General features: G+C 38.8%; 1 protein-coding gene across 1 annotated transcript; it reads left to right on the top strand.

Annotated features, from left to right (window-relative positions):
- Positions 1-1,667: 1,667 nt before the first annotated feature.
- On the top strand, positions 1,668-5,245 carry LOC137729080 (1,8-cineole synthase). Its single transcript, XM_068467902.2, has 2 exons — positions 1,668-2,661; positions 4,603-5,245. Exons 1-2 carry the CDS (start codon positions 1,809-1,811, stop codon positions 4,956-4,958), a joined length of 1,209 nt encoding a protein of 402 aa, XP_068324003.2. The 5' UTR covers positions 1,668-1,808; the 3' UTR covers positions 4,959-5,245.
- The last annotated feature ends 6,529 nt before the right edge of the window (positions 5,246-11,774 follow it).

Raw genomic sequence — 11,774 nt, 5'->3', positions numbered from 1 at the left:
CTTGTGGTGACGTGTCTCCGTTTCCCTAACCTTTTTGTTGTTGTTCTGTAGCCGAAATCCTTCCGCTTAAAATATATCGGGAAAGTTTAATCCAAATTACTCTTTTTGAAAGCAACTCCCAAAATATAAAGATATAAAATATTAGTTTGATATAAACCATAATTTCCCATTATTTCATAGACTAGTGTTATTAACGCACCAATTTTTACCTTTAATGTATTCTTGTAAATTTTTTTCTATTAATTTTTTTCTTTATTCGATTTTACAGTAAAAACTTAAGATAGGTATATAAAAAATAAAAATGTATCTGAATAACACCAACCTGGTTCATAGCCCCTTGTCTCACTTCCTCTTCTCTTCCAGCGCCGCACTTCACTTTTTTTCTGTTTTATTTTCCCTTTTTATCTTCTGCTTCTTCCTCCTAGCACTCTGAAGTTCAAATATTGAAGCCTTTTCTCTCCTCTTCCAATATTTTGATTTTTCTCCTTCAATTGACATAACCCAAAAAGAAAAATACGGGAAAGAAAAATGCAGAAAGTTAAATAAATTAAAGTAAATTCATAACATTTTATTGCTAGTTTGGTCTTAAAAACCACCGGAAACAAACTGGAAACTTCTTATCTAATTTTTTATTGCTGTGCTTTGAAAAAAAAAAAAACTGATTCTGCTGTGCTGTGAGAATAAGCTCATTTTTACTGTTTCACGTTTTCAGTTTTTTTTTTCACCCAAAACTGTGAAAATAATATGTTTTTAACTGTTTACCAAACATCTTGTTTAGCTTAGTTTTTTTTTTTATACTCACTTTTTATAAAAACACCTTAATATCAAACCGGTACTTGGTGTGGTCTAACACCAATAGCATCATGCTTAAAGGCCACTGATGGGCGAACTTTGGCACAATTGTGGCCATTGTGATTAGTAGCCACAAAGTTTAGTAATGTTCATAGAAACGCATAATTAGAAGTCAAATTAATATCATCCAACTCATGCTTCTTTAAGCGATGAGAGATTCATACTTTCTACACGTTCTTTTATATGTGGCGAATTTTCAAACCTACTATGCGGACTACACAACTCGAATAATGTAGAGCAAGTGTGGATGATGGGCTTCATGCAGAACAACTAGGCTATGATATCATGAAAAAAGTTATGATTCCACCATAATACTAATTAACAATATGCAGAGTAGCTCAATTATATATCACACTCTCAACGAATGCTAATGCCCTCTAGTGCGAGTGTGACGAATGGCATGCAAAGGGATTAAGAATTGGGATCCGGATCCCCTTCTGACCTTAAAAAACTGAGCTTGCTGAGCAGACAATCGTGGTCGTTGAAATTTAATCTAATGGCTAAAATTATTATAACTTTTAGAAAATCTCCTATTTGTAGCTGTTTTATTAAATTTTAACAACCATAATTGCCTACTCAGCAGGCTCAATTCTTAAAGGTCAGGAAGGGATCCGGATCCTAAGAATTGGCTAAGAATTGGCAGTAGTTGCAACATTTGACTTTCCTTACGACGAGTGCGTACACAGGAAAGCAACAGAACCACGTAACAAAACAAAACAAAATGGGCCTAGAATTGACTAGAAAACATAATTGTCGTCGTCATGGTTCAACAACTGGCCGGATCAAAGAACACCACCCATTTTTAATCCCTCCACTCGATCCTCATTCATTTTCTTCCTCTAAAGTTTACACCACACACCTTACCTTCCTTGTATATACTCACGCAAGTAATCTGAACCCCAACAACTTTCTGACCAAACAAACAAAAAAGAACGGAAAAACCCTAATTTAGGAGGATGGTGATGATGGAAGGCTGGTCTCCAACCACCGTATCTCCTTTGCTTCTTCGCAACCTCGTAGCCTCCGTCTTTATCTTCGCAGACAAATCCTTCCTAAACTTGTCTCAGAAATCCAAACTCCTCCAACTCCTTCGCTACGTTTTCGTCACTTCCTTCATCTTCCTCCTCCGTTTGCTTCCTCCTCTAAACCCTAACAATACCCAACCCTATCACTATAAGCCTCCCACTTTCAACAAGTCTAGTAACCACAGCACTACTCATGATCATTACGATTACACTCCCGCCTCAAGCGGTGGTGCTGCTACTATTACTTGCGGCGGTGACTCTGCTATCGGCCGAGCGCTTTCGCAGCTGTTGTCCCTCGTCAACGACATCCCCGTAACCTCCCGCAAGTACCAAGTGGTTCGATCTTTAGCAGAGAGCCTCATCGACGACAACCAAAAAGAGGGCGTTGAGGCTTTACGTCAAGTCAACCGTACTGTTCTCTCCGCGGCTTTTTCCACTACTCTTAGCCAGCTCGAAGCCGCCGCCGCCCTCGAACAAGGAGATGTGCGGAGAGGTGATGGCGTTGATTTGTTGGGGCCCGCTCGACCGGCAGAATACCGGTTGAGCCGGGTTCTACGGGCGGTTCGATCGATTGGGGACGTGACGTGGATAAGAGGGACGAGGGCGAGCGGGACGAGGAGCTCGGCGGAGAAACTGGCGGCTGAGGTGCTTTGGTTGGCTGAGAAGCTGGCAGCTTGTGATTCGGCTGATGAAGCTGTGCGGAGATGGGCTGCGGCCTTTAATTTAGCTTGGCTCTCTCTTTCGGTTGAGCCGCACTTACAAGCATTCTTGGTCAAGGTTTCGGGTAAGTTCTTCTACACAATCATTTTAATTTTCAAGTTTTTCTTCCTTCAATTTTTTTTTTAAATAGCGATAGAGATAATCTTTTCCATTTAAGAGAAACACAAAAAAATTGAAAGGAAAAACTTAAATTACTAATATTAATTCGTATTACTTACTGTTGAAAAAAAAAAATATTACATATTCAATTTCATGTGCATATCTATTTTCCACATTATTCATTGATTTATTGAATATTACATTATATAGAAGAAATTACATAAAGTCCTAACTCCTAACGAGGATGGAAATCATATACAAATCAATCTACGTTAAATACAATATATTTAGCTAAAGGAAGAAATCTGGAATGTCACATCCCGGCCCGGGACGGAATGTGACAATTTGGTATCAAAGCCTAATCCTGGTCGCGTGTGTGCTGACGAGGATGTCGGGCCCCTAAGGGGGGGGGTGGATTGTGACATCCCACATCCCCAGGGAAGTGATCCTTATATGTATATTTTCATCTTTACCTAGCACGAGGCCTTTTGGAAGCTCACTGGCTTCGGATTCCATAGGAACTCCAAAGTTAAGCGAGCAGCGTGCGAGAGCAATTCCAGGATGGGTGATCCATCGGGAAGTTCTCGTGTGAGTTCTCAGAAACAAAACCGTGAGGGTGTGGTCGGGGCTCAAAACGAACAATATCGTGCTACGGTGGAGTCGGGTCCGGGAAGTAGTCCCACCCGGACCAGAATGTGACATGGAATTTTCATTAGCGAATGATAGTGGACTTGCATTCTTGGTTAAAAATTATGATTTTCTGTTGGCGTGGGAGCACTACAATTTTGAATATCTCTTCTCTTTTGTTATATATTTATATATTTGTTAGAATTGATGATTAAGAATTTGAGATCGCCATTTACGATTTGGAGTGGTAGATGGAAAGTTTCATAAATTACGTACGGCTATCTCCCCACTTTTCAATTTGTGAAAATAAGCATTCTTGATTTTAGGGTAAAGCTACTGAAATCAAAATTTATAGCACTTTCACAGTTAATGGAATATATATATATATATATATATTATTTTTTTTTATAAGTGATGCTATAGAGATCAAAATTTTAATCATATTTTGAAACTACATGATGTGACGATTAATGGTTGGATTTATTCTTTAAATTATTAAAAAAATGAGTTCAATCATCGACCGTCGCATCATGTGGATGATTTAAAAATTTGATCTTCTTAACATTTTTTTCTTTACACAAACAATAAGGAGTGTGAGGAATCAGACTCGTTAATTCGATTACAATTTACTTAATTGAGCTACAAAATTTTTTGCATTTTTAAACCATCTTTAATCCCATATTTAGTCATTATGGAGTTAAACCAAAATTATGAGAAAAACTTCTATAAGCTTGTGCATTCTTAATTTTCCCGTTAAGCTGTAAAACAGTCTATTATCGAGTATTCCATATGGCTATTTTATTAATTTTTTTGAAATAAGCCATGCTTTTGAAACACCGCACGCCGTGCACTCATCAGATGTCATCTCGAAGGACCTCAGGTGTGCTTAAGGCTGTAAATTAGTCAAATCAAACCGAATATTACCTCACTCGAGTTTGGCTTGTTTAGTGTTTTTTGAGCGCAAACTAAGCTTGGCTTGCTTCTCATATGGGCGGAGCAAGCTTATAAACTTTGAGCTCAATACTGAGCTGAGCTCAAACTGTTTCGAGTTAATGACTGCAATAAGTTAGTCTACTCTTGTTAACATAGTCACAGAAACGTCCGTTTCTTTTTCATGCGTGTAGTTTATTTAAAAACAAAAGAAAGATGGAGTGATAAAGTATCAATCTCCGTCTTAAATACCAATTTTCAACCTTGGCTTGTTTTTTATTGAGCCAAATATAGGCTTGACTTGTTTCTTATGGAGCCAAATATAACCCTAATAAACCCTTTCGTGCAGCATTGTTGTTCAAGCATGCCAAACACTTGGGAATGGATGAAACTGACGATGAAAGTAAGAAAGAGCAACACAAGAAAACAAAGATGCAGATGTTAATGTCGTGGCTGCCATTGCTATGCAGAGCCAGCAACGGAACCGATGTCCCAGTATTGAGCATCAGAGAAAGGGCTGAGCTGGAGAGAGTATTGGAAGAGACGATAGAGATGCTGGAAGAGGAAGAGGATAAAGAGAAAGTGCTGTCGATGTGGCTTCACCACTTCACACATTGCTCGTCCTCTGATTGGCCCAACCTCCATGCCTCCTATGCTCGCTGGTGTAACGCTTCTCGGAAGCTTTTGCTGCACCACCATGAATGATGTATAATTAACGACGTCAGAATAGTACGTATGGGGTAGGGCAGGTACTAGGTAGTGAATCATATAAAAGCTTCTGGTCTTCTCCTTCCACATTATATCATACGAAATTGAATTGTAATTTTATTTTTGGTTTACTTAATTGTTTTTGTTTTTGTGGGGGGGGGGGGGGATTGGGGGTGGTGGTTGTTGGTGTGGTTCCTAAACAAGAAAAAAGGAATAACTGCTTACTGTTTGATCCACCATTTAATCAAATTTTATGTTTAGAAGAACACACTTCTGTTTTTAAAGTACCTCGAGTCCTATAAGCTGTCCATTTAAACAAGTCCACATTTCCTGTAGAGAATATCAATTTCGTACAAGACATCACTCCATTCAGGAATTCTATACTGGAAACTGCTTGGCTCTTTATGTGTAAGGAGGGAGGCGTTCCTCCTTCAACAACAACATGACATAACTTCGATACACACATTGCTCGTCCTCTGATTGGCCCAACCTCCATGCCTCCTATGCTTGCTGGTGTAACGCTTCTCGGAAGCTTTTGCTGCACCACCATGAATGATGTATAGTTAACGATGTCAGTAATAGTACGTAGGGGGTAGGGCAGGTACCAGGTAGTGAATCATATAAAAACTTCTGGTCTTCTCCTTCCACATTATATCATACGAAATTGAATTGTATTTTTATTTGTAGTTTGCTTAATTGTTTGGGGGGTGGGGGAAGGGGGTGCTAAACAAGAAGAAAGGAAAAACTGCTTCCTGTTTGATCCACCATTAATCAAATTTTATGTTTAGAAGAACACACGTCTGTTTTTAAAGTACCTCGAGTCCTATAAGCTGTCCATTTAAACAAGTCCACATTTCCTGTAGAGAATATCAATTTCGTACAAGACATCACCTCATTCAGGAATTCTATACTGGAAAGTGCTTGGCTCTTTATGTGTAAGGAGGGAGGCGTTCCTCTTTCAACAACGACATGACATAACTTCGATATACACATTTATAATTGGGATCGTTATTGCGCTCAACCGAGTATTACCTTACTCGAGTTTGGCTTGTTTAGTGTTTTTTGCGCTCACACATCCTTTTAATTTTCGGGCGTTAGATCGGATGAAATGAAAAAGATCAACGGACAGAAATTAACAAATGGTGTGCGAGAAGTAAAAATGGGTGTGTGGATAGCACACCCCTTGTTTTTATTGAGCTAAATATAGGCTTGACTTATTTACATTTAGCTAAATATAACCCTAGCTGATAAACCCTTTCGTGCAGCACTGTTGTTCAAGCAGGCCAAACACTTGGGAATGGATGAAACTGACGACGAAAGCAAGCAAGAGCAACACAAGCAAACAGAGGTGCAGACGTTAATGTTGTGGCTGCCATTGCTATGCCGAGCCAGCAACGGAACCGATGTCCTGGTTTTGAGCATCGGTGGAAGGGCTGAGCTGGAGAGAGTGTTGGAAGCGACGATAGAGATGCTGGAAGAGGAAAAGGATCAAGAGAAAGTGCTATCGTTGTGGCTTCACCACTTATTGAAACAAACCGAATAATAGTTGCTAGTTGCTTGTATATGTCACAAGTACGGTTGTAAACATTACTCTAGCTAAGTCATGGGTTAAAGTGATTTTCTCAACCATACTCTAGTCTTCCATACCTTGTCACTCACTTAGGTCTTTTGTCAATCTTTCTTCCTTGTTTCTAGGAACCACTTTACTTGTTATTAATATTTGTCTTGTTCACTTGTTAAGACTGATTTGGTAGTGAGGTATGGCTATTAACCTTCCTCTTGTAGTCTTCTTTTTGACTCTCTATAAGAGTTGCCTTTCACTTTTGTAAAAATGATGAGAAATACAATACAAGATTTAAAACCAAAACTCAACATGGTATCAGAGTAGGAACCATAGGGTCCTGACTCTGTCCATTTTTTTTTCTCCTTTTTTCTTCTTCGTTTTCTCATCATTGAAAGAGATGGCAGAAGAAAATGTCTCTAGTGCTGATTGCTCCTCATCTTCACCTTCCAACTTAACTCAAGGGGGTGAGAACAACCCAAATCAACGACTGTGCTCGGTGCTACTGAACGAGTTCAACTACCTACCTTAGTCAAGAGCTGTGTCGTTTGCTTTAGGAGGAAGATCGAAACTAGGGTTTATCAATGGAAGCTCGGAGGCTCCAAAATCCACTTCATCAACCTATGATGCATGGCACACTACTGACCAGTTGGTCATGTCCTGGATACTTAACTCCATGGAGCCAAAGTTGTCTAAGCTCTTCAGCTACTCAGAATCTTCCCTTCTTCTAAAAGAGTCTGTCAAAGACATGTATGGTAGCCTAAACAACTCAGTTCATATCTTTCAACTAAAGAAGAATGTTGCTAGTCTAAAGCAAGGTGATCACTTTTTTGTTCAACATCTTGGAAGCTTGAAATCCATGTTGAATGAACTTGATATGTACTATCCACACACGACTGATTCCGTTGTGCTTCTGAAGAAGGCTGATGAAGACAAGGTGTTTCAACTCTTTGCAAGCTTAGGAGATGAGTATAAAGATTTACGTAGTCATTCGTTAATGACTCCAGAGCTGCCCTTATTTACTAGTGTGTGTCATGCAGTACAGAGAGAGGGTACTCGATGAAGAGTGATGAATGTTCAGCCCAAATCCCATTCTAAGGCTAGGGTTTTCACAACCAATCACAAGACAACTGGTGATAGAGTGCTTGGGAAGAAAGCAGACTGGAAATGTTCTTATTGCAACATGAAGGGACATTTGAGAGAAAAATGTTGGATCTTACATCATGAGTAAAAACCTAAGTTTGATAGGGAAGGCCGGATGATCAAAGATGTGAAGATAGTCATTCCAAAAGCCTTTCACTTAGCTTGTTCCTCAGTTGATGGGATGGAAAATTTCTCAACAAACCCGATTTCCTTGATCAATGAGTTTGCATTTTTTGTTCAAAAGAAGCAAGAAAGCATTGAGCATGAGGAAATGATGACTAAAAACCTTACTGCAATGCTAGGGAAATTTGCTGGTTTCTTGGTTGATTCGGAGAACACATCGAAAGGCAATATTCCAGGTATAATTAGTGCCATTTCCACTGCTCTTAATGCTAATGTTACACATGATTTTTGGATTATTGACTCAGGTGCCACTAATCATATAACTAATAAATCCTCTAGTCTACATGAATTTCAAAAAACTAGTGATCCAATTCATGTGTCTGTTGCAAAAGGGAAAGGGGAACCTATTCTAGGGAAAAGGAAAGTTAGATTGCTGAGTGAGCATACTGATTCCACTGCCTTATATGTGTCTTCCTTTCCTTTTTAGCTTTTGTCCATAGGAAGAATCACAAAATCTTTAGATTGTCTTGTCATATTTTCCCTCACAATGTTGTGTTTAAGGATCGAGTTACACAGAAGAAGATTGGTGAAGGGTTCTTCTTAAATGGACTCTACTACCTCTCAAAGGAGTCCAAATTTGTCAAAAAACTCAGTGTTAACCTAAGTCAAGCTCAGTAACACCAACTCTGGCACCAACATCTTGCCCATCCTTCAGAACCTATGATGACCAAGCTGTTTCCCTTTTTTTTGAAAACACACTTGAGTGTGAAACTTGTCAAATGTCAAAAGGCACTACGCTTCCTTTTGTTTCCTCTAATTCTAGAACTAGTAGACTTTTTGAGGTTGTTCATTCAGCTATCTAGGGTTTTTCTAGTGTAGAATCCTGTGATGGGTATAGATATTATGTTACATTTGTTGATGACTATTCTAGAGTGACCTGGTTGTATCTTTTAAAGTTTAAAAGTGAATTGTTTGATGCTTTTAAAGACTTTCACAACCAAATCACAAATCATTTCTCATCTAAGTTATATATGTTAAGATCAGATAATGGCACCGAGTACACTTCCAATAACATGAGTAGTTACTTGAGCACTTATGGAATTTTGCATCAAACTAGTTGTGCTCGATCACTTATGATCCAAATGAATGTTCCCAAGAAATTTTGGTCTCAAGCCCTACTCACTACCACTTACATCATTAACGGACTGCCAACTCATGTTTTGAATAATAAATCTCCCTTCAAAGTCATGAAGGGCAGGTCTATAGACTTGTCTCACTCAGGACCTTTGGTTGCACCTGTTATGTGCACATTCAAGCTTCCCATCATGATAAACTCGATCCTTGGGCTATCAAATGTGTGTTTATGGGATACTCCAGTTCTCAAAAGGGTTACAAAATGTACAATCCTAATACTGGGAAGTTGGCAATTTCTAGAGATGTTTGATTTGATGAATATTCACCTTATTTCCACAAAGGTTTAGAGACTAATTCCAATAGGGAAGATCTTATGGACCTATTTCCATTGCCTACTCTAGCAGAAGTTCATGAAGTCATTCCTGCTCATACCAACACTGAGAAGTCTCACCCCACTAAGAGCGTAAGTGAGGGCATGCCTAGCTCTTCAGGACCATTAGAACCTGAACCACTTAGCAAGCTATAAGTGCACCAAGAAAAAATCTTGCACAAGACAAACATCCACCAGTGAGGTTGCAAGAGTACATTACTTACACTGGAAGGCATTATATCTCTGTAGCCATTTCTTATTACAAATTCTAACCATCTCATGCTTATTTTCTTAACAAATTATCCAACACTTTTGAACCAAGGAATTTTCATGAAGCCTCATGCATGCCTAAGTGGCAAGATGCTATGACTCAAGAGCTCTAAGCTCTGACTGACAACTAGACATGTAGTGTGGTGGATCTTCCAAAGGACAAGAAGGCAGTGGGAAGTATGTGGATATATAAGACCAAGTTCAACTCCAATGGAAGCATTGAGAGACACAAGGCACAATTAATAGATCAAGGTTTTACACAAACCTATGGCATTGACTACAAGGAGACCTTTGCTCCAGTTGCCAAAATGAACATTGTTAGGATATTGTTATCTGTGGCAGTCAATAATGCATAGCCCTTATTCCAAATGGATGTGAAGAATGCATTTCTTCATGGGGAGCTTGAAGAAGAAGTGTACATGAAGTTGCCTTCAGGTTATCCAAGAGAAAAGGAATCCAACAAGGTCTGCAGACTTTATTAGGGCATATAAGGTCTCAAACAGTCCCCTAGAGCTTGGTATTCAAAGCTCAGTTTAGTTCTTGAAGTTGCATGGTTCAAAAGGAGTCATGTTGACTCTTCCTTGTTTGTTTGAAATGGTAATACTGGGAAATTAGTGGTACTTATATATGTTGATGATCTTATTATTACAGGTAATAATATGAGTGAAATCATGGCTCTTAAGCAATCACTTCATCAAAAATTTGCCATTAAAGACTTGGGGACCTTGAAATACTTTCTTGGAATTAAGGTGGCCACCTCTTCAAAGGGGTTATTCTTGAATCAAAGAAGGTATGTTCTAGATCTTCTGGATGAAGGTAACATGATGGAATGTAAGCCATCTCAAATACCCTTAACTAGCAAACTTCAGTTGCATGAAAAAGGTGAACCTCTTTAGGATCCTAGTGTTTATCAGTGAGTGGTTGGGAAACTCATTTATCTCACCATTACTAGGCCTGATATTTCTTATTCAATAAGCCTAGCCAATTAGTTTAGGCATTCTCTTACACTAGTTCACTGGGAAATTGTCAAAAGAATACTTCGTTATCTTAAGAGCTCAATAGGTAGAGGAATACTTATGAAGAACAATGATTCAAATCACATCATGGCTTACACCGATGTTGATTGGGCTGGAAATGCCATTGATTGAAAGTCTACCACATGTTTTTGCACATTTGTTAGAGGTAATCTTGTCACTTGGAAGTGCAAGAAGCAAATCGTAATTGCACGGTCCAGTGCAGAAGTTGAGTATAAGGCCATGGCAGCAACAACATGTGAACTTATATGGCTAAAAGGTCTTCTCTTTGATCTTGGTTTCACAATCAACACACCAATGTCTTTGTTTTGTGACAACCAAGCTGCCATGCATATTGCCTCTAATCCAGTGTTTCATGATAGGACTAAACATATTGAAGTTGATTACCATTACATTCGTGCTCAAGTTAAATGCAAGGTGATCGATACGGTGTTCACATGAAGCCACGATCAACTGGCTGATTTGTTCACAAAAGCCCTAGATTCTACTTAGTTCCAGCGTTTGTTGTGCAAGCTTGGATTAGTTAAGCCCCTTGATCCAGCTTGAGGGGGAGTATTGAAACAAACTGAATACTAGTTGCTAGTTGCTTGTATATGTCACAAGTATGGTTGTAAAGAAAATGTCACAAGTATGGTTGTAAACATCACTCTTGCTAAGTCATGGGTTAAAGTGATTTTCTCAACCACTTAGGTCTTTTGTCAATCTTTCTTCCTTGTTTCTAGGAATCATTTTACTTGTTATTAATATTTGTCTTATCCACTTGTTAGGACTGATTTGGTAGTGAGGTATGGCTGTTAACCTTCCTTTTGTAGTCTTCTTTTCGGCTCTCTATAAGAGTTGCCTTTCACTCTTGTACACATGATGAGAAATATAATACAAGATTTAAAACCAAAACTCAACACCACTTCACACATTGCTCGTCTTCTGATTGGCCCAACCTCCATGCCTCCTATGCTCGCTTTGTAACGCTTCTCGAAAACTTTGGGTGCACCACCATGCATGATGTATAATTAACGATGTCAGTAATTGTATGTAAGGGTTAGGGCAGGTGCTGGGTAGTTAATCATATAAAAGTTTCTGGTCTTCTCCTTCCACATTATATTATACGAAATTGTATTTTATTTTTTATTTTTTTTTTATTTTTGGTTTGCTTAGGGCGGAGCACGCCTTAAACAAGA

The sequence above is a fragment of the Pyrus communis genome, chromosome 10 (assembly GCF_041283825.1).
Source record: "Pyrus communis isolate YQ-2024b chromosome 10, ASM4128382v1, whole genome shotgun sequence".
Classification (NCBI taxonomy): Eukaryota; Viridiplantae; Streptophyta; class Magnoliopsida; order Rosales; family Rosaceae; genus Pyrus; species Pyrus communis.
The sequence above is the reverse complement of the archived record's forward strand: the minus strand, read 5'-3'. Positions and strand labels throughout refer to the sequence as shown.

Bases quoted from the DNA above. Each gene is read 5' to 3' on its own strand.
- LOC137729080 (XM_068467902.2), top strand. From the start codon at position 1,809: ATGGTGATGATGGAAGGCTGGTCTCCAACCACCGTATCTCCTTTGCTT. The intron at 2,662-4,602 runs GTAAGTTCTTCT...CCTTTCGTGCAG, and splicing joins ATTCTTGGTCAAGGTTTCGG to CATTGTTGTTCAAGCATGCC.